The sequence below is a fragment of the Amblyomma americanum genome, chromosome 1 (assembly GCF_052857255.1).
Source record: "Amblyomma americanum isolate KBUSLIRL-KWMA chromosome 1, ASM5285725v1, whole genome shotgun sequence".
Lineage (NCBI taxonomy): Eukaryota > Metazoa > Arthropoda > Arachnida > Ixodida > Ixodidae > Amblyomma > Amblyomma americanum.
In genome coordinates, this window is record NC_135497.1 from 257171868 (window position 1) to 257194892 (window position 23025).

The 23025-nt window shown below is 41.6% G+C and overlaps 2 protein-coding genes across 2 annotated transcripts in view; one reads left to right on the forward strand and one right to left on the reverse strand.

Annotated features, from left to right (window-relative positions):
• The window catches only part of LOC144114980 (ATP-binding cassette sub-family A member 2-like), a 146463-nt gene extending 141247 nt beyond the window's left edge, over nucleotides 1-5216 (forward strand). The window contains exon 50 of the mRNA XM_077649061.1: nucleotides 1247-5216. Within this exon, the coding sequence (XP_077505187.1) occupies nucleotides 1247-1285 (39 nt within the window). The 3' untranslated portion in view covers nucleotides 1286-5216. The remainder of the gene's footprint in view (nucleotides 1-1246) is intronic.
• Nucleotides 5217-13869: 8653 nt separating this feature from the next.
• Nucleotides 13870-23025, reverse strand: part of EndoB (SH3 domain containing GRB2 like, endophilin-B) — a 69692-nt gene continuing 60536 nt past the window's right edge. Inside the window, exon 9 of the mRNA XM_077649084.1 lies at nucleotides 13870-15519. Within this exon, the coding sequence (XP_077505210.1) occupies nucleotides 15412-15519 (108 nt within the window). The 3' untranslated portion in view covers nucleotides 13870-15411. The remainder of the gene's footprint in view (nucleotides 15520-23025) is intronic.

A 23025-nucleotide genomic window follows, 5' to 3' on the forward strand; every position in this document is an offset into this window, starting at 1 on the left:
CAAACCTGCAAACAAGCTGGGCATGAGCACTATCCATGGAAACCATGTGCTGGCTTCTGATTTGTTTTTTTTTTTTTCATAGTGCACACTGCTCAAGCACACTACACAATGGTGACACAGACTGTATTGCTTCTAGGTCAGAGTGTGTATCATTTCAGTGCAGCATTCTTTGCTCACATAGCTTTGAACACTGTAATTATGTAGCTCTACTGCTTGCAAAACTCCAAAGCACCTTACTTTCAGTGGAAAAATTTGGGATATCTGCTTTAGTTTGTATGTCTGCACAGCTGGCTTTTAGATTGAGCGGTAGCCGAATGTGTTGGCTAGCACGCTTGCTTCACTGCCAGTCTAAAGAAGTCAAGGAAGAACCTGTTTTCCAAGGAAATAAAGTGAGAATTTCAGCAAGAGAGGCACTAATAAATGTAAAGAAGTTGAAAGCCTTTGCTGCTTAGCAGGAATTTATACCAAAAATGGTGCAGCTAGTCTGTATTGGCTCCATCACATTCTGTCACTTTCCAAGATGGTAGTCCCCTTATGCATTATGCAGCCAGACATGCAAATTGACTCCATTATTCTGTGCCACTGTCCAATAATGCATCAATGTCTCAGTCTTTATGATACTGTTGGTGGGGTCTTTGCCTGCTTTGTCATAGCCAGTGTGCCAAGATGTTATACGTATATATTACAGAAGCAGCTTTTATTTGAATTTGGTGGCATTGTCAGTGGCATATGTGTAGAAGATAGAAAGCTGAAAAACATCACCAGCGACCTCATTTGTGTCACATGTAGATGTACCTCTTCTGACATGCATTTTGTGGCAGCTGTCTTTCTGCGTGTGTTATAAGGTTTTATTGAAATAATTCAAGAGTGTCTATGGTTATGGCTTCCTTTTCCATTCATCTCATCTGTGTTCTGTGTTTCTGCCAACATGCAGTAATATTTCAGCGGTCATCTTTAGTAACACTAAGCTCAGGTTTTGAAGAAAGCACAAATGTGCTAGCTTCATTTGAAAAGACTCATACTTACTGTAAGCAGTGCCATTAAAGCTGCCAAAATGTCCTATGAATAAGCACTTACACTTGCATTATGATAAGCAGTTTTCTGTGCGTGAACTTGGCTGTGTTGCATTACATGTGCAGCATACTATGGGCCACGAACATTAAAAGGTGTGTACATGGTATGCATGTGGAAGTGAGAAATGGAGTCAAAAAGAGGAGCCTTACTAGCTTGTGTCCTGCTATTTCAGAGTCACCTGGCATTCCTCAATATGGATGTGGACTGCTGAAAGGCATGTGTGACACAAACCTGGGTGTGGTGAAGAGCAGCGATCACTACTTTCCATAACCATTGTGTGAATTTCTTTAGTTGTACACTGAGTGCGCCTTACATTTTAAGGCTGATTTTCTGCTGCCATTGTGATTGTTTTTATCTTGCTTACATTACACTTGCAGCAAACGTAACATATTCACTCTACAGGCCTGCAAATTGCATATTCTAGTCATTGCTTTTACCCATGTTTGGCATCCTGGCCAGCACAAGGCATATGCAGTAGTGTTTTGTGATGAGTGCAAGCTTGCCATTATCAGTGCCTCAGGACTGTTACGAAGAGTCCTTCCTTGTTTCCACTCACTCGCGTCATCATCTGGTTCAGTCATCATTGCAGTCTGCTCACTCCCAGCTCTTCACAAAGTGCGAGACAAACTCCATTTGTGTCTTCATTTTGCTGTGCATTGCTGTGTGTGTGGGCTTTGTACCAAACAACATATTTTGCTGTGAGAAGTGCAAGTGTGTTGCATATAGTGCTGATAAATTCCCATTGTGGCTATTTATGAATCTGAACTTTGTAGGAGAAGCAAAATTTTGGGAAATGTAGGTGTGCCTACTGTTCTGTAAGGACTAACCAGTGATCTCGTTTTTTTGTCAAGGAGCACTATTTATGCATGTTTATGGAGTGTTTTTAATTTGTAATAATTCAGTGCACCATTTAGACCTTGTATCTGATCTGGAATGTAATGAATTTGATGTGTTTGAAGTTACATCAAAATGAGGTAAAAGTGCATATGCTTCTGTCATTGTAATGTACACTATTTTAGATTTTCAGCTAGAAGTAATGAACAATTTTTTCAAATAATTCTGGGACATATTTTTTTCCCGCATGGTACTTTTGAATTGCTTCATTAACATGCTAAGAAAGGGATGACTTTTTTTTTCTGTATTGCTTATTAAATTATATTCATTAAAACAGAAGTTCCATTGCAGAACTTCGCTGCATGCAGGAGGTATCGACGCTGTAGCAGACATAGATTGTGCTATTTCAATATACATTTGTAAAAGGCGCTTGTTCATCTTTAAAGTAGTGCTAGTGGGAAGTGCTTTTGTTTATCAGTTTCCTCCCATGGAGCAGTGTGCACAGCCCAAATATTTACCAGCTCCTCATTGCCATCGGTTTACTACACTATTTAGCCTTGTTGTCTGTGTTTGTCAGTGAAGAGAAATAGTACCACCTTTTTTATGTATAGTGGACTATCTAAAATTCTCAGACAGTGGAAAAGAAGTCCACTGAGTATATTTACAGCAATCCCTTAGGATCTGCTTATGCATGCCTAATATAAAAATTTGACTTCCTTAAGCACTTGTATCTGTGCAGCATGCTGTAATGTAAAAATTTTGCAGCACTTGTTCTATCATGTTAACATTGTGCTCCATTGTGTGAATGTAAATTTAAAAGTTCTATTGCATGAGCAGCAAAAATGCATATCGCAGTGGTTACTATAGTTAAAAATGAATGTGTACTTAACATCATAATTTTTTTTTCTTGTGTTACTATTTATGCATTTATCTCACTAGGTCACTAATATAATTTAGCCACAGGTTTGGTTGTAGGTTTCAGTTATATTGCTTGGTTTAGTAAGTGCACTAGGTCTAACATTGCAACATTACTTGCATGGTGCCACATGGGTAGATTTAATGTTGTTAAGCTTAATCGTGTTATTCTCGTGAGGAGTGCTTCACAAATAAATTTTGTTAAGCTGGTGTACTGTCATATGCACAGATCGTAAAAAAATCAGAACACTTGATAACAGCCACACATAAATGTTATGCCGCAAGCCATGGGACATTTCAATTATCATTCTTAATGTTTGAGAATCAGTTTTGTTTTGCATATATGTAACATTAGCAAGGTCATATAGGTTGATGCTTACAATCTGACAGCCCTAACAACATTGAAGCAGCTTTGAGGTTGTGCCTTAATACTGCGGCTTGAAAGTTGGTGCTGGTTTCATATGTATTTGATTTAATCAAAATTTCACTTCTCATTATAAAGTGTCCTCCGAGTTTCATGTTACTTATCCTGATATATACTTGTACAGAATTTTTACTTTATATTTACTCTCAAAATAATTTTTAGCTATTAGTAAGCATCTTATGTCACAGTGTCTAGTACTGTTAAATCTGGATATGTGGCACCAGCTCAAAACTTAATCCCACTTATAGAAATAAGGCTTGAACACATTATACCACTGCATGTCATGGGTGTTATATTCGGAGTTGTCTATTGTTGCTGAAAGAACTATTACCCGACACAAAGCTTGCACGCATGAGAACATGTTGCCCAATGTTGTATGTGGCAAGCAGGAAAGCAAAAGCATACTATTGGTAATAAAAGTATATAGAATTGTAAGCTAAATTGCAAAGCTACTTTTCAGGTGGCACAGCAACATGCTGTTGAGATTATGGGTGGAGCATCCATTATTTTCGCGCAGGAGTGCTCGTATGGCAGGATTGGTTGCGGCTCTGGCTTGGAAGAAAACGAGAGCTTGCACCCACGCCTTGTCGCAAGGCAGCCAGCCCGATTGTCATCACCACCAAGCACTGGCGGTCTTCATGTGCATTTGAATGAGTGGATCAATTGGTTCCGACGAATGTTTAGTGAAACAAAGCAGCGTGGACCTACGGAAGTACACAGATGGGCGGCGATATGCTTGTTTTTTTCTAAGATAGATTTTTAAACCCAGCTTCGCATAGAAAAAATTTCGTTGAAGCGGAAACGCATCCCAAAAATAGTTCTTTGTGATGAGAAATTTGCTCCATTACTTTCTATGGTGAGCTGATGGGGAATTGGAAAAAGCCCACAGCCCTTTACTTCTTTTGAGGGAGGTGGGGTGGGGGTAGAATTTGATTTTCCTGCTCTCTAGCTGCTGCTGTCAAGAAGTGGTGGAAAGGTTCCTGCCTTATATAAATTTAATTGAAGGTGGGTATTTATGTTGTGCAGTCATGTTGTCTTTTGCATATGGTGCTGTAGAATTAGCCCCCTATAGTGATGTGTTACCCAGAACTAAATCTTCAATGATAAAGTACCCATTGCTGTGAGTCGTGCAACCTTCATGACTTATCACAACAGTATGTGCCAGCAGTGTACCATGGAAGTGTCATTGTGTTACACCCTGAGAAAAGGAAAAAAGGGATGCACAAAAGCTGTCATTTCAGCACTCCCATGAGTAGAAGCCGGTATGTTGGGTGAGAGTAAGCAGCAAAAGGGCTGGCCACTACCTAACATACATGGAGTTTCGTCTTTTCACATCTCATATACTTTTATTACTGACAGTACATTGCAGGTGGGGTAGGAAAATCATGTGTAAAGCTAGGAACGATAAAATTTTATTTGACATCTTACTTGATCCCACAAAGCTGTGTTTGCTGTGAGCATGCAAAGCAAGTGCTTGCACCCAGGCACCAACTTACCAACTTTTGAGTGTGCTCACCATGTTTATGAAGTTGTAGATGATTTTGCAGCTTTTCACTGCTGTGAAATATCTCCCTTAAAAATTTGCATCGCACTCTTACCATTTATTTACTTACTTTCTGGTATGAAGACAAGTGTTTGGTTTAAACCTTCCATGTGCCTTTGCTTAAAGCAGACATATGCATGCATGAAAACGTATTTTTTTACGTTGTGTCATGTCTTCCTGTTCTGTGCCGTTGTAAGCTGGTAGTTGCTGCAGCTGCTAGGAAAGTTAACAGGTTCCGTATTTGTGCAGAAAAAATTTATTTAGAAAGGAGACATTCTTTTCCTGTCATTTGTGTGCAATATTGTTGCTTGTTGAAATTTGTGTGAATGGCAATTCTCAAAGCTACGTAATAAATTATTTGGCTGCATTATTTCAATCTTATGTATGTAAATAGTTGCACATAATAAAAAGAAAACCCAACATCTAGCACAGTGCCCACAGTGTCATCCATTCCAGTTCTACATAACACCAAGGGAAAACGAAGCTTATAATATCTGCACAAGTGCATGTGCCATTGCATCAATAAATTAATGTGTGCAAAATTTGTTGAAAGTAAGACTCCCTCCCAATGGGCCATTTATAAGTGTTAATTTAAAAAGTGCTATGACCTTTATATGAACCTCTGGTAAGACACCAAAGTATGGTACCTTATGGTATGGCATGGTATGTGGGGTTTAACATCCCAAAGCTGCACATGGGCTATGAGAGACTGTGCAGTGGAGGCCTCTAGATTAATTTGGACCACCTGGGATTTAACATGCACAGACATCACATAGTGCACGGGCGCTTTTGTATTTTACCTCCACAGAAACGTACTTGTCGCAGCTGGGATTCGATTCTGCGACTTGGGCTTAGTTCAGTAGCCTAATGCCATAGCCACTAGACAACTGCAGTACCAAGACACCAAAGTGTTTATTGAATATGCTGAGAATTGCTTTTGTATTCCAAATAGATCGACACAGGACAGCTTTTTAGCTCAACTCCATTGAGCATGTGACCTAGTTCTGTTGGAACATGAAGTAACAATAGATTGCTTTTCCTTGGCATAGTCATGAAAGGCAGGACATCTACCAATGTTTGCTGTGTACCAAAAACGAATACCATGCTCCCATCTGGAGCCGAATTAAAGCTGCATTGAAGAGCCTCGTAGAAAATAACACACTTTGAAGCACTCTGCAGCTCATCTGGAACTACCCATACTGGTGGCGAGTATTCCTATAGAAGTCCTGTTCTTACTGGTGCACTTGCTGCCATTTTGCTCCTTCATAAATCACATCTGGACTGCTCCCTTGTTAATAAACAGATCATTTCACTACTCCCACCTCAATGTTGCAAAATTTTCAAGAACAGAATGGTTTACATGATGTGCCCCTTAAATGTTCGGACATGCTACCCACTGTGAACTCTCTGCTCAAGCACTCTCAATGCATTAGGTTACAGAGCATTTAAATTTCAAGCCTGTCATTTACAACTGCAGACAGCCTCCCTAGATCCTTGTTGTCCAAAGATAGCCAATAGCCTCATTGCTGTTCTGTCCGAACTCATTATCTTCAAAGACTTCATTCTTTCTATCGTTCCCCAACTTATTTGTGCTATGCCTGTACCGAATTTCCCTTTTGCTGAGACCTTATATAAATCATCTAATTTGTATTTTTCATTTTAAAAGGACCCTGAGGACAAATTGAAGCTGGCCTCTCCCCGATAATGCATTCCAATGACAAAGACACCACTTTCACTCAAAGCGCAACTTTTATAAACTAGAAAAGGACAAAATTAAAACATAGATGTCACCATCACTGGAAAATTTCACAAGTTAATTGCGGTGCGTCAACACAGTTTTTTGGGAGTGGTTCCCAGAGGCTAGGCTACACTGGCATTCACTTCAAAACAATGCCAACGAGTCCTTTTCAGTGTAGATGTCGCAAGTTTGAATTGAGAGGTGGCAAAACTTTTCAATGCAATTTTCTCTCCAATATATGCTTTTCTACTGGTAGACGAACATCAACACACCTAAAATGAGTCATAGAAATGATTTTTACTAGGAACAAAAATTGGATTGGAACAAAAAGTTGTCCCTAATGTTCACCAACAAGCAGCATCACAGACACTGCATTCCAGGATGTTAGCCTAGTACTGATTCTGTATACCACTTTGCATTACTTGTGCATTTATACGAGGCGTCGTGAAATGATTCCATATACTTTGCAGGCACACACTCATCTTCAGGAATTGTTCTGATCTTCCTGCAACATTGCTCTTTTGTGTTTGCTGGATGCTTATTAGGAGCAAAGAGTGTCTAGCAAGCTGGAAAGCCTGGAATTGTCGGGGAAATTTTGTTTACCTGGAAAAATCGGGGAACCATCAAGAAAGTGGCCAAGTTAAAAGGACGGACTGAAATTAACACAATGGTCTGCCGTGAATTCTGATGGTACTGTGAGCACCCAGCACGTGGTCTGTTCACATTGGCGTGACATCTTTTTACTTGTAACATGTATAAGGGATGGCAGCCTGTTTGTTTTAGCTGTTTTCTCTTGTTCTCGAAGTGAGCACTGTATACAAGGTGTTCCAGCTAAATGTAACCGCGCTTTTAAAAAACATGGAGTGTTATAGCCTCACGAAACCAGCTGTTATCTGTTGAGAGTCGCCTGGCCTAAACTGCTGTAGTTTTTTCGTTCTCCAAACTTTATCAATTAGTAAAGACTAATTATCTAACTTTGAAAATTATTAGCTTCAGGAACAAAGTGTCAATACACAAGTTGTAGATAGTCTTGAAAAATGGCTGACTGAAATGTTTGCACCAAGCTACTGTTTACGCAAAAAGTAGTTTCTTTTGCTTTGGTTTACACAGTTTAACGTCTCAAAGCGACTCAGGCTATGAGGGACGTCGTAGTGCAGGGCTCCGGGTAATTTCGACCACCTGTACACAGGCCTTTTCCAGCACCGAAATCGTTGCATTGTAATGTTACATCAGTGTTAAAAATTAACATATAATGGTATAAGCTAATATATCTAAAAAATATCATTTTAACGTTCTAATTAAACGTTGTTTTATTATAATCTCAACTTTATTACGATGTTAATGCCATAACTATAAAACAACATGACAAATATATTTCGAGCACCTATTTCCAGAACTTTTTCCACTGTTTTTACAGTAAATATGTTTTTTCAACTAGCAGTACTTTGCAACCACATCCCTTGGATAGTACTCGCCATAGGCTGCATGCACAGTGCCATTGTTTTGTCAGAAAACTTTCGTTATTATCCATTTGCCACTGTCACCCGTTGGACATTCCTTAGTAATGGGTATATATCAGCTTGACTCTATTATATCCGTATGAAGGTGAGCGAATACGAGTTGCATATTGTGCTATATAGTGCGGCTGGAAGTGTTGCCCTGGTTGCTGGTTCTCGCAAAGCGTTGTTCATGTGCCGTCACAACTGGTGGGTTGCATGCTTGTGCAGGGCTGCTTCACCATTCTCAAAAATGTTATTTATGTTACATTTAAGTTCTTTAGATGTTTAATTAATGTTCAAGGGAGGCTTCTAATGTTTATATTTATATCTAACATTACAAAAACGTTACAAAAAATGGACATTCAGCACACTGAAAAAATATTTCACCAAAACAAAAGGTAACATTATCGTAATGTTTCAGTGCTACCTGGGGCGTTTTGAAATAGAAATTATTTTTTATTTTAAGTGCTAAATGCACTGCACATTTTAATGCATCATACTGTAACTTATTGATTATAGTACTTCCAAACAAAAAAAACGCCAGAGTTGTGTGTGTGCAAAACTGCGAGAAAATTAACTGGTTAAATATTCTGGTAACACACAAAAAAACAATACAAGCAAAAAAAATAAGCCACTGCACTGAGCCACTAATGATTACAGAAAAAAATTAAATACACAAAATGTTGCACACGTCCTTAGCTACCATTCTTGCTACTTTAAGCTACGTACATAATACACTGACCCCTCTGTGGCCTTTGAAGTTCGGCAATATGACTGCACTGGGAGACTCAATCCTGGCCAGCTCCGCTGCTGCAGACCAGTGCCAGATAATTACCACGACGCTCTGAAGCACTTAGCCCTCCGAGGGCCGTCCTTTGCCACGTAAGGGCGCAGCCCCATAAAGGGGGGGGGGGTGAGGAGGGTTGCCTCCCCTCTGCATTGCTTGGCAATAAATTTCACCACCACCGCTCGGGAAAAGATAACCGAACCGAAGAGCAGCCGATAGCCTTTGTGGCTCCAAAGGTCCCCCCGTGCGGCAGCCGCATTTCGATGCAGGCGAAACGCACTGCGCGTGCGACGTCAGTGCACGTTACGTTAAAGATCCCTAGGTGGTCGAAATTATTCTGAAGCCCTCCACGACACCTCGCTAATTCTCATTTTCTTCTTTCACTCCCACCTTTCTCCTTCCTTCCCTCACGGCACTTTTAGTCATGCAGACACCATACTTTTGCCTTAAAAGAGCGTTTGTTGTAGGACATGTGGCTTAATGGCCAGAGTTGTCTTCAGCACTTCCTCGCCAGAAGCGCTAGTTTTCGCCGTGGTCCTGGGTCCGTCTTCCACGTCCCAGCGTCGCTATTCTACGGGCGAGGTGGGCGTCGGTGTCTCCTGATGGTCCTGGCACGTCATTGCCGCCGGCCAAGATGTCCGGCACTAACAGCGGGCCTCTGGACAGAGTGCTTCCTTGGAGTTGCTGTGACGGAGGGACTACAAGAAGCGGCTGGGCTGATGCACTCGTAGACTCATGGTCACGGAATCTGTGTTGGTCAAGGACAAGTCCGACACCCGGGACGTGAGGGATGGCGGTTCGATGCAGATCCTTGGCACTAGGGGCACTGATGTTTTCACATAATTAATCTTTTAAAAGATATAAAGGTAACAGAGTGCTTATAAAATGGAAAAAAATGTATCAGAGCCTGTAGAGATTCAGTGGGGGCTTAGGCAAGGATGTCCTCTGTCTCCTTTGTTGTTCATGTTGTACCTGCAAGGGTTGGAGACCAAGCTAGAGAGGAGCGGACTAGGTTTCAACCTTTCTTTTTTCAAGCAAGAAGAATTGATTAAACAGCCATTACCGGGACTAATATACGCCAATGATATAGTGCTAATGGCTGACAACAAGGAAGATTTACAGAAGTTGATAGACATATGTGGTACAGAGGGAGATAGATTAGGTTTCAAGTTTAGTAAGAAAAAATCTGCAGTCATGATATTTAATGATGAGGTCGGCGAGCATAGAATACAGGAGTTCACGCTAGAAGTAGTGGATGAGTACAAGTATCTTGGGGTGTGGATAAATAACGGTGCTGAGTATCTGACAGAGCATGAAAAATATGTAAAGAAGAAAGCTGGTAGGAATGCAGCTGTCATGAAAAATAGGGCACTGTGGAATTACAATAGGTATGAAGTGGTAAGAGGGATCTGGAAAGGGGTGATGGTTCCTAGCCTGACTTTCGGTAATGCAGTCCTGTGCATGAGACCAGATGTTCAGGCAAGGTTAGAAATTAAACAATGTGGCGTAGGGAGGCTAGCTTTGGGAGCACATGGCAATACACCAAATCAGGAGGTACAGGGTAATATGGGATGGGCGTCTTTCGAGAGCAGAGACGCTAGCAGTAAGATAGCATTTGAGGAACGATTGAGAAAAATGGAGGAAAAGCAGTGGGCTAGGAAAGTTTTCAGATACCTGTATGTAAAGAATGTTGACACGAAATGGAGAAAGCGAACTAGAAAATTGACAAGCAAATACCTGGAAAGCAGTAAGGGGGCAAATCAGCAATTATCTGTTAAGAAAAAAGTTAAAGAAACAGAGAGTTCTGTGGAAAACAGGGATGCTGACGAAATCGGCCCTGGGAACATACCGGACCTTTAAACAGGAAATTGCCAAAGAAAATATCTGTGATAATTGTAGGGGAAGCTCTTTCTTGTTTGAGGCCAGGACGGGAGTTTTGTGGACTAAGACATATAGGGTCAGGTACCGCGAGATAGACACGTTGCGTGTTGCGTGCGGAGAAGAGGAGGAAACGGCTGAGCACTTGATACTTTTCTGTAAAGGGCTTCACCCTACAGTGGAAAGCAGTGGGGCTGATTTACCCAAGGCATTAGGGTTTAAGGATAGTGAAGAGAAAGTAGATTTTAAGAGGTTAGAAGTAACCAAGCGAAGGTTATACGATTGGTGGCTAAAAGCAAGACAGGAGTAAAATTTCACAAGACATGGCTAGGTGGCTTGAGCCACCACCCGAGTTAAAGGGTTCAGCCGTATTCATCCATCCATCCAGCCTGAGGAGATCGTTCGGCCAGGCACAGAGGAGGGACGCGGGTACGCTGTGCTGGACGCCATTTTCTCAAAACTGAAAGGGAGCCGGAAAAGTAAACACGACGGCCAGGGTTGGGTTGTTGTTGCCTCAAATACGATGGCAAGTACCAACGGTGGGGGATTGGCCAGGGTTGCGGGGACAGCGAAAACGTGAAATGGAAAAAGACGACAAACGCAGGTTACAAAATCACAGATCTCGATCGATTCGCTCGCAATAAGAGCGTTTTTTTTTTTGTCATGTCGATGACAAACATATCTACAAAGCCTGCCGGGCCAAGCATTTATTTTTCGCTCACCACAAGCAACGCACTATTTTGTGTCGCGGATGCAGGCAGCGCAAAAAAGAGCGCTAGCTTTTGCAGCGTTGCACATGATCACAAGTAATAAAGCCGGTCGTGCACATGACATTTGAGACGGAGAAGTGTCCGCTGAGGACTGAGACAGTTATTGCGCCATTTCCGTTCCTCAAAGACCAATGTCATCCCCCTCCTTGTCCTTTCTACCATCGTCGCCCCTTCATTCGTTACCTTATCTTTCTCTCCTGGTCACTTCAATCACCGACCTCCCAGGAGAAGAAAAAAAAACATTAGTTGGGTCCAATTGGATGCATGCAATTGGTATGTTCAGCACCAACTGGTTCCAGCATTCCAGCAGGGTATTTGGAGCCATGAAAACTCCAGTTGGGACGTTCCAGTTGGAACAAATCGATTCCAATTGTGTATTTGGAACCATGAAAGCTCCAGTTGGGTGTTCCATGGAATTGGTTCTGAATATGAACCAATTGGACATTCCGATAGATCAAATCCTTTTGGAAACCCAATTTTTTTTTTTTTTTTTTGCCTGGGCTGGCTTGGATGGACCTCACCCACACGACAGTTTGGGGTGGGCTCTGTATAACAACTCACGCCGTAAAAAGTTATTGCAGCTTAATTGGCTTTGAAAGCTTCCCAACAATTTCAGCAAGTGGAGCTGATCGTCTCGTCCAGACACAGAAAAGGCATATTTCCAGCTAGTGGGTCAAGTCAGGTCCACTTGCAAGACGCATGACGTGGCGCATTGTTAAGAATTATAAGGTGATGCACAAAATTAATGAGCATTTCAGCTACAATGCGACTTATGTACAGATCTTTCACAAGACGACCCCTTCCACGTTCTCTGTGGAATACTGGCATGCCAAACGAAGCATTCTTGACGAGGCATGGAAACTCTTGCATACTGGTTTCACCACAATGAATCCTCGGCCAAAACGAGCCCACAGATACTGTCACATTTCAAGGGTGGGGTAGATATGGGAGAGAACTGGGGGATTTGGGAATGCGTACATTTGGAGCTGCCGTCTGATTTTGTGCGTGCGGGACCTGTCGGCTGGTGGGTGAAGGCTTCGGTCAAGTTGGTAATTTGGGGCAATTTCCTGAAAAGCGGTAAACACACGTTTCGCCTTCCACATGACCCAACCCAGCTGCGCTTGCCGCCAAGCAAGAAGCCAGTCGGTGGCGAAACGGCAGGCGATGACGCCTCCCAGTAGCGAGAGCGGCATCGCCGACAACATGTAGAGGACGAACCTTCAACTTCCAAAACTGCAGTAAGGTGGAAAGTTGGGTGTGATGAATCGGATTTGTGTAGGTAACTTGAAAGACTAGAACAAAAGGGAGAAGCAAGACATGAGACGAGAGCTCAAGTCATGTCTTGCTTCTTCCTCTCGACCTCGTCTTTCGTGCTACCTTCACCACTAATTCCGGAACTGCTGCCTCGGAGGTTCATGCTAGGAAAGCCGCACTGGAGCGAGTATGTAGGAAGCATCAGCGCAAAGCAGCCGCCGCCATCCAGCCGCCTGCTAACGCCAACTGTTTCACTGGGCTCATGCCTAGTTTAGCAGGTTTTTCCCCTGAACACAGTTATACTTCGTATGAACTCTACCCATTCTACTCTATTTCCCCATTCATTATGTGATGCCCAATAGGCGTTAGGATATGAAAAAATGAGTAAAATATTTGTGTGGACTATCTAGCAGTTTCTGTTCATCGCTGCATTTTGTGGAAACAATTTAAATGCGTAGCTTGCTAGACACCTTGGTGGTATTATATTGCATTCGTTACATCCACACACCACTTACCAAAGTTAGGCTGGATGACCTCTAGGGGCCCATCATCACAAAATAAATTTCCCACTCCCTGAATGGTTGCTGCAGTGGAATCTCGTTAATTTGAACGTCTAGCTCTACTAAACTGATTGTTTAGTCCTGTCAACACTGAGTTTCAAAAAGACTCCCCATAATTTGAACCCCGCATCATTCAAACAAATTTTTGGTTCCTATCGAGCTGAATAATGGAGTCAACTGTAACTGGCCATAATTTCATTGAAATGCCCTTAAATTAAATTACTTTTGTTCAGTACCAAACTACAATTTCCAGTTTCCACCAGGTGGTGAATCAAAGCACAGCGAGAAGTCATTGTGGAAGGTATCACACAGTACTACGAAGTTGTTAATAGCATGCGACCTTTGCAGTACATGAAGTTTAGCTCCCAAGCAGTTAACCCCAAACACACTTAAGCACCTTTCACTTCATCATGCAACACTGATTTTTCAATGAAAGTGTACTAGGCTGATTTGTGATAGTCTGAAAACTTTCTACTGCTGCATAATGCTGTTGGAATTACTGCATGCTTGGGTTAAGCTCATGGGCAACTGTGCATAACATTATCAACAGCTTTCATAGCGATATTTTTAGTTGTTAAAGCCACACACACAAGTGGATATAAAATTCTCTTTATTGTTAATATGGTCTCCCCTTTGAAGTTCACTGCAATATGCAGTGTAGTAATACTGGCTCTACTCAGTCATGCACGCAAAAAAAAAAACCTAAACAGACATACTAGAATCACATTTTTATTAATGAAAGAACCAGCTCTTCAAACATTTAAGAATGATAGCAAGCAGTGGTTCATTGTCTTAAAGGGAAGCTGAAATGGCTTTTTGAGAATTCGAGACGATTTATCGATTCGAATGTAAGTAGCTTCTAGGTGAAGCATGCCAAGTAGTTTTGTGCTAGCATTTAAAATGGTGACATAACCGCCGATTAAAACACCAATGTTCTTTAGGCTTCTTCTCACTGTGTTGAAGAAGAGCGGCGAAACTCGTGATCACACGACTGTTGCTGAAATTTCAGGCTACCACTGCCTTTGCACACATGCTGTTGTGCATCGTTCAAAGCCGCAAAGCAATGCTTCAGGGGCTTAACCTTCGGTGGCGTCTGTCTTCTTCCTTCAAGCAACCGTTTCCTCGCTGTAAACATAGTGCCGCCTTACATGATGTCATTGTGGCCCTAGCCTGCAGCTTTGCACTGCGAAGAAGACTGAATGCCTACACGGCTTCATTTGGCGACTACGTCACCATTTTATATGATAACACAAAAAGACTTTGCATTCTTTACCTGCAAGTTTCAGACATTACACCCCTTTTAAGCTCATCAAATTCCAAAACCTTTTCAGTTGCTCTTTAAGCACCTAAATTCAGCACCAATCTGCTTTCTGTTGAAATGGATGACATAATAGTTTTCCCCCAGACTCAAAATGTAATTTCACATGTAAAGTACGCTAAAAAGAAAGGTAGTATATACAAACACAGAAATCCTATCTTTTATCAGTGTAACACAGTTCCAGGCACTCAGTGTGCGTGGCTATTTCAGGACACTTTAGTAATCCACAGAGCATGCAGCTGAACAAACGTTACAGACTGCCAGTGGCCACTTGTGCAGTAAGTTTCGGTTCTTAACATTCTGTACCAACAAACAAAAAAAAAAGCACTTGGTTCAGTTGGAGGATGCACACTGCATTCATCTCAATACACATCGCGTGATGAACTCCAAGAGGACAACACGCATTACATTCAAATGATGCACCTACAGGTGGAATGTACACATCACTGGCTCTTGACAAGAGATTTTCAAAAGCTTTGCAGTGCCACTATGCATTGTCACATTTGACAGTTTAACAGTGAGCATAAGAGCTACGCTTCAACATTTGAAATAGAGAAGTAGCACGAAATGCGATGGATTCTGAAAACACTGCAGAAATGGCATCAACAGTTAGAGGCCTATGTCAGACTTAAAAGTGCCACATTTTCTGAAGGCATCATTCTCTTCATTGTCATGCATAATTTTGATTGAAAGAGGGATCTTGCATAGAAGCACAGGGAAAGCACACAGCAAATAAGCACAACCGCCAAACTGCTATAACGCACTAACTAAGCAAGCACAGTAAAATTTTTATTACAGAAAAAGCATGAATATCTAATCAGTTGAGAATTTCCAGGTATGCGATTGGGACCTTTCCCTTTTGTAAGCCTCGCTCCCCGATCATCCAGTCGGGGTCCAAGTTGTCAGTTTGAGAAATGATGATCACCTGTAATACACCACCAGCAAAGTAAGATTTGTCAGTACACAAGCACTCAAGAGCCATGGTGCTGCAAAAGGTTAATTCCTTTTACGTAATAGCCAATTAAATGATGACAAGTCTCACTTGCTCAAGGATTCTGCACCCTGCTAATTTTCTTTGGATGAGCGAATACTCAACCCAAACAATAAAATGCAGTTACTGTGAAAATGCCTTAGCAACAAAATCAACTAAGGCTGGTCCTGAAGTCATTTTTACCATCCTGCATCCACAGCATGCTACATAGATAAGCTCTGATGTGGGATCTGGGAAAAGTGTGTCTTTCCCCTCTGGCAACCATGAAATTATTCTCGGGCCACTCTTCATAGGTATCATGATGATGCTGGGTGAGGAGTGGTTCCAACAAAAAATGAACTTGTTGCTAGAGAAATTTTTCCTTCCCTCTTTAAAGGACTCATATTCAAAAAGGGACAAGTCAGTCATAGCTCTTCAATGTACTACGACCTGCAATGGTGTGATAAAAGCGGCACAAGGTTCAAGGCTCAATATTTGTGGAGCCTTGTGAAGGTGGAAACACATGGAAGGAAAAATTCATTGGGCCTTTTCCTGTGTGCAATTACTACAGCAACACAATTGATATGAGTGACCAGAATCTTTTTGCACTATCCTGCAATAAGAAACCAGCTGACCTGTCAAAGGTTTTGTCAATTTGTGGGCACATACAATGATTTATTTCCATCACTATTACATAATGATGGAGGGAGGGAGAATAAAAACGATTGCTGCCTGACAAAGTTCCCACCCCCTGTACAGTAAAGCAGTGGAATGAGGCAGCACCTCTATCACTTTGGAATTCAATTCCAAGTGCACTTTCGCATTTCATTGAGCAGTGGAAAAAGGAAACAGAAAACTCGAGACAGAAGGCATAAGTATGATACCAACACACCAGAAGCACACTGTGTACAAGAAAAAAAAACAGAAAAACAAAGAACACACTTATATGTGGTTGCTCTACATGAACAGGTTTATGGATGCATATGACGAACTAACAAAAGGGAGGTTTCACGGAGAAAGTAGTTGACGATTTTCGAGTAGTTAATGCTCTCTCTGTCAATATTTGCATCAATTAATTCATTAAGGATTTATGGGAGTTGATATGCTACAATTTGGCATCCATAGTTTGTTCTGACTGCCGGTAACACCCAGTGTGGTTTGTGGCGGTGTGCATATATAGAATGATATAACTGGATCGAGGCTAAGTCACATAGAACACTTGAACGTGTCCTTTGATCTGTTTTACAGGTGTGTAATAACTAATAAGCACAGAGATTAAATACGTTGATAATTTTGTGTCTCAAGAATAAGTTTTTAGTCGTGTGTCTATATGGAAGGTTAAAAGAAACTTGAAGCATATGTTTTTCAAGAACAGCTAGTTTTCTCAGGTTGGTTTGCATTGCAGTGTTTCATACTAATTTGCAATAGTTCAGACGTGAACGAAATAATGGTTTTGGTCATAGTTTATGGAGGTTTAACGTCCCAACACGACTCAGGCCATGAGGGACGCCGTAGTGAAGGGCTTCGGAAATTTCAACCATCTGGGGTTCTTTAACATGCACTGACATCGCACAGTACAGGGGCCTCTAGAATTTCACCTCCATCAAAATTCAACTGCTGCAGCCGGGATTGAACCTGCGTCTTTCGGGTCAGCAGCCAAGCACCATAATCACCGAGCCAATGCGGCGACTGAACGAAATAATGCACGCTGCAATAGTTGTCGAACCCTCTGTGGGAGACAATTTTTGAAACACAACATAAATCCGATCACTCTGGAAGTCTTTAATGCTATGTTGTTTGCACAGTCGTCCCACCACATATTTTCAGCAAATATTACACGAAGTGACTTGAATGAACTTGCCAGTTCAATTTTGTCTGTGTTATAAAACAAGTCACCATGATCAGTACACTTTTTATTTTTTGGATGAAAAAGTACTGTCTTAGATTTTTCAGCATTAATGGACCACAGCAGATTGTTAGCATTTCCTATTAACTCGCTACTGGTGTTATCAGGCAGAAAAAAAAAAAAAACTGGTATTGTAGGTGTAAGTTATGAAATGAGAAGTACTATTGACTGTGACGATGTCGTTAATATATAAGCTAAATAGCAAAGGCCCCAGGATACTCTTTTGGGGTAGGCCGCTCAAAATGGCTCGTAGAGTGGACTTTATTTGAATGTAGTGCTGCCGGTATGGTAGGTACGATTTAATTAAATGTAGTGCTTCGCCTCTTATTTGTTAAAATTCAGGCTTTTTAAACAAAATGTTAAGACTGATGCAACTGAATGCTTTACTGTAGTCTATAAGTGAAATTACTAAGACGAGATTATTTTTTCCGAAGTTACTTAAAATATATTCCTTTTGGTGTAAAAGAGCAAGCTCTGTTGATTGGCTTTTTCCGAAGCCATATTAAGAGTCTGTAATTATGTCATGCTTATTTAAAAAGCTTTCAAATTGTTTAAAAACCAGTTTCTTGAGTACTTTTGAGAAGACAGGCATAATACTAATCGGTCGATAATTTTCAAATTTTCAAAATCATTTTCCTTTCTTGTATATGACTGCTACTCTAGCAAACTTCGTTATTTTAGGGAAGGTCACAGTTTCTATACACAAGCTGTATGTGTACTACAGGGCGAAGCAATAATTTCAATGACAAGCTTGACAGGATGTATTTAAATGCTATCTGCATTACAACAAGAGCTGTTTTTTAATTCTCTGAAGGCTGGCACAATTTCATTTATAGAGATGGGTTCTAAAAATAAGGACGAAAAGCATATATCAATTGCCATATGAGATGTACCTGCTAAAGAATTCAATTCATGAGTCAAAAACTTTTTTAATCCGTCTGCTAGGTGATTACCTGAATAATCTATGTCACTGCTAGCAATTTTCTCCAGAGTTCTGACCTGCGTGGCACCACAGTTGAGCAACCGAACCTTATGCCAGAGTTTATGAGGGCGATTGGAAGCAGCTTCAAAGTAGTGACAAATCAGAAAAAAATTTACACTTCGCAGAGGAGAGCTGTTCATGCTATTGCCAACCTTCCTTTTAGTAAGTGCACATCCGGCCATTGTTACAGATATAACTTGTTGACAACTAAGAATAGTTATAGGCAGAAACTAGCTATGCATATTAAAACTCTAGTTAAAAAAAATAAACATTCTTTTCAGGAACAATGCCTCATTTCATGCTCAGCTTACAATTTCCGCTATCACAATTACGAAGTTTATAAGCTTCATGGTTCATCAAAATGGACAGACATTGTCTGAAAAGACTGCTGAATACAATCCACCTTCTCTTTTAAAGGCATTAAATTACCTAGTTTTTTGACTGAGTTCAACATAAGCAGCAGCTATGTCGAAGGTAGAAGCCTCACCCATCGGGGTCATTCTTCTGCTATGAGAAGCCCTTACTTTGCACTTTGGGCAGAGGAACACTTAAGAGAACAAGCACTCAATGGCTTACCCAGTAATTCAGGAATTACATACATATACAACTTCAACGTTCTCATATAAAGTGCATTCAAGACCACTCAGTCACATGGTATAGTGGCTGGATATGGCAGGAAGGCCGACTGGCAATTACAGTGAGAGTGAGTGGAAAAATATGAAGCCCCATTCAACAATAAAGCCATGTGGCTCATAGTTTGACATCTGATCAGTTTCATTCCTGAAAGAGAAAGCAACAACTACCCACCCAACATCATGCTGTGCACCGCAGAAGCATATGTGAAAGAGGCATGCCAAGGTTCTATTAAAGGGCTGGATATTGGTGCAAGGAATACAGTGTGGCAGCCTGCATTGTTCGAAGTCCTTCCCTTTTTTTTTTTTAATGTGCTGATGCTTGAATGCATGGTATGTCTAACCGGTAATCAAAAACAAAATGAATACTGCATTCACTGCAGCTTAACCCAAATTCGAATGCTACAGAATACAGTATAAATAACCCCCCAGAGTAAAATGCCTCGGACCAGCAAAAATATTTTCTATAGCAATGTCTTTGGTTTGGTTTATGCTTTATGGGGGGGTTTAACGTCCCAAAGCGACTCAGGCTATGAGGAATGTCGTAGTGCAGGGCTCCAGACATTCGACCACCTGGGGCTGTTTAACGTGCACTGACATTGCACAGTACCCTGGCCTCTAGCATTTCGGCTCCATCGAAAGGCAACCGCTGTGGCAGAGATTTAACTTGCACCTTTCAGGTCAGCAGCCGAGCATGATAACCACGGTGGCTCTATCAATGTCTTTAAATAGATGATGTTTCACCTAAGAAATAGGCTTTTTGAGTTAGAAGAGCACTATTTTTGGCATAGCACTGTCAGCAATGTTGCACACCAGAATACAGATATGATGTGCTAACTAGTAGGCACAATTAACTTTTTAACTATTACTGTTAGTCTCCTTATTTATTGAGAAACGTGTAAGCCCACCATAAGTAATATCCATATCAGCTTTGAGAATTCTGGTACGATGTAGGCAAAATTTGTTGGGCCACAGCACCGAGGGTAACTGTGTTTTCGAGATTCTAAACACTGATATAAATAATACTTGTGGTGGACTACATGCCTCTCAATAAATAAGAAGATGAACGGTAATAGTGAAGTTAACTATTCAATATTGGTTAGCCAGCCTACTGGTTAGCATGTCTTAGCTGTATGGATACTTTGCAAAACTCTGGAAGTATAAGCTTCTCTGCAAAGCACAAACCCCTTCACCATGGCAGCCACAATGGTTTTTGGAGAAGAAATAAAGTGCAGCGCTTTATTGTTGGATTAATGCCACACCCCTTTCTTGCTGTCATGACACAAAGGATTAAGCTCCCAAGCCACTCCTTTGCAGGCACAATTCACCCTCTGCTGCAGTCACAAATGAAGGGTGGTGAAAGGTAGCTGTGTCAACGTCCTGCTCATCAGTGCATGCGCAGCATAATGCACGGAATATAAGCCTTTAGCACTGCACCCAACTTCTCCCCCTAGGATGGTCTGCATCACCACGGTAAAAGAGGGTTTTGCTGTGCAAGAAAGCTGACTTAAAGAATTTTGCAAAGGTTTTATTCTCATACACTATCCCACTGATGCCGCTGCGGTAGCTCAGTGGTTATAGCGCTTGGCTGCTGACCTGAAAGACGCGGGTTCGATCCAGGCCACGGCAGTCGCATTTCGATGGAGGCGAAATTCTAGAGGCCCAGGTACTGTGCACTGTCGGTGCACGTTAAAGAACCCCAGGTGGTCGAAATTTCCAGAGCCCTTCACTACGGTGTCCCTCATAGCCTGAGTTGCTTTGGAACGTTAAACCCCCATAAACCATAAACTGCATCACTGACAATGCTATGCCAAAAAAAATCGCTCTTCTAATTCAAGAAGCCTATTTTTAAAAATTGCAGAACATATGAGATGAAACACCCCGTATCAGTTGTTGGGGATGGCGTGACTTTGAGGATGCTGTCAGGTAGTTTTGGCTACTTGCTAAATGCACAGTGTTGATTGAGAAAATAAACAGTTAAAGGTGCACTAAAGATGAATCTGAATTCGTTTTTTTTACTGCGGGAAGTCGATCTACATGTTCCGGGCATTCTTAGAAACTGCAAATTATTGTCCTGTGCGGCCGATTGCCCTAATTAAATCAGATTAAACGTCCCGGCTCCCGCCTTTCTTTGAACTCAAAGCAGTAGGTAGGCGCAGTCAACCAACGTGTGGAGTGCCTTTTAGGCAGTCCAGTGGCGGCTGCACTCTTGCTTTATTTTGTTTTTAGGTTTCTGTGAATAAACAGTTTCAGTCACAGACAATATAGCCGCGAATTAGGCCTACGGAAATAAAAATACACATGGACTCTTTGATTTACGCATCGCTCTGATCGGCAGAGCGGCAAGCTGCCACGGCACTGGCTGACGCGTTGGTTAACTCCTTCTACCTACCACGTTGAGTTAAAGAAAAACGCGGGAGCCGGGGAGTTTAATCCGATTTAATTAGGGCAATTGGCTGCACAGGACAATAATTCGAAGTTTCTAAGAATGCCCGGAACATGTAGACAGAGTTCCCGGGGTAAAAAGGCAAGTTCAGATTCCTCTTTACTGCACCTTTAATGTTACCTTCCATCCTGCTCTTTTTGTCCTTTTTATGTACTAATTATTTTCAGTTAACATGTTTTAAGTAATCTGGCTTTTGAATTTGTGTAAGTTTTGTAGAAGTACCACTTTTTCAAGATTATAATCTGGCTATGAATATAACGCGAAAGGGGGGGGGGGGGGGGGGGGGAAGGGATTCAACCCACATGAAAACGGGCAGGGATTCAACCCACATGAAAACCAAAGCTTTGCGTGAAAACGACGCTATCCTGTGCGACCTCAGTGTAATTTAAGAGTCAACAGTTAAGAAACGTGCACGACACAGTCAAGCGTGGCAAAACCCCCCAACCAGTGCGGCCACCCCTTTGCTCCTTGTTGATCGAGTGCAAATGTTCGCCCCCTTTTTAGTGCTTTAGTGCGAAAGCGCTTCTGGCCGCACACCCAGGGTCTCAGCGGTGTGTGTATGTGTATGAAGACTCTGAGTAGCAAGCGTAACTGGCTCACTGGGTCAGCGGACACCTGAGTCACGCTATGGGTATGCGGTGGCAACCACCTACAAATTAAGACAGTTTTTGTGCCTTTTCTTTTCTCAAACCCAGCGGAAGGTTGACATCCTTGATTTTGAGGAAAGGAAAGGCACATAACTGGCTCCATGGATCAATGGACACCTCAATCACCCTTTGAAATACATGGTGACGCAGTAGTGACCACCTGCAAAAAAACCATACTTTCACATAATGTTATATTCTTAGAAATGCTAAACCGCCCGTAATTTTTCCCCTTCCTTTCTCCTTACAGCAATTTTACTCTTACTGTCTTTCCTTTCTCAGCGGCGCATTCATTTCACATTCATAGCTAGCTTTGAATTTTATTTTTTTTCCGTGCACGCCGTGAACTTCGACTCATGGCCCCTAAGTCCTTCGAAAAGGTGCCTTCTCCTATCAGCTCACGAGCCTGGTGGTTAAGCCATCTCTAAGAGCTCCGTTTTGTCGTCTTTGGTATCCATTTGCCTTCGACTGTTGGCCTTGCGATTACACCGTTACGTGTTTGTGGCTCTGAGATGTCCAAGACAGCATGCATGCCATGATGTCATGTACCGACGGGAAGTACATCACCATGGTCAGTCGCTCTTTCCTTATTAAAGAAGTCTTTACTATAAACAAAAAGTAAAGCTGTCTATGAAATAGGAAATGAGACTGCAGTTCATCTTTACTACAGCCGAGTTTACCATAGCGGGGTTCTACTGTAATGTAAAATCTGAAAACAGATGACATGATAGTAAAAATGTACTTAATAAATGAAAAATTGCAGGCTAAATTCAGTACAATGGAAATTGTTCTAAATGAATCAGCAAAAAAGAAGGCAGGAATCTGTTGCTATTAACTTAAATACAATAGCC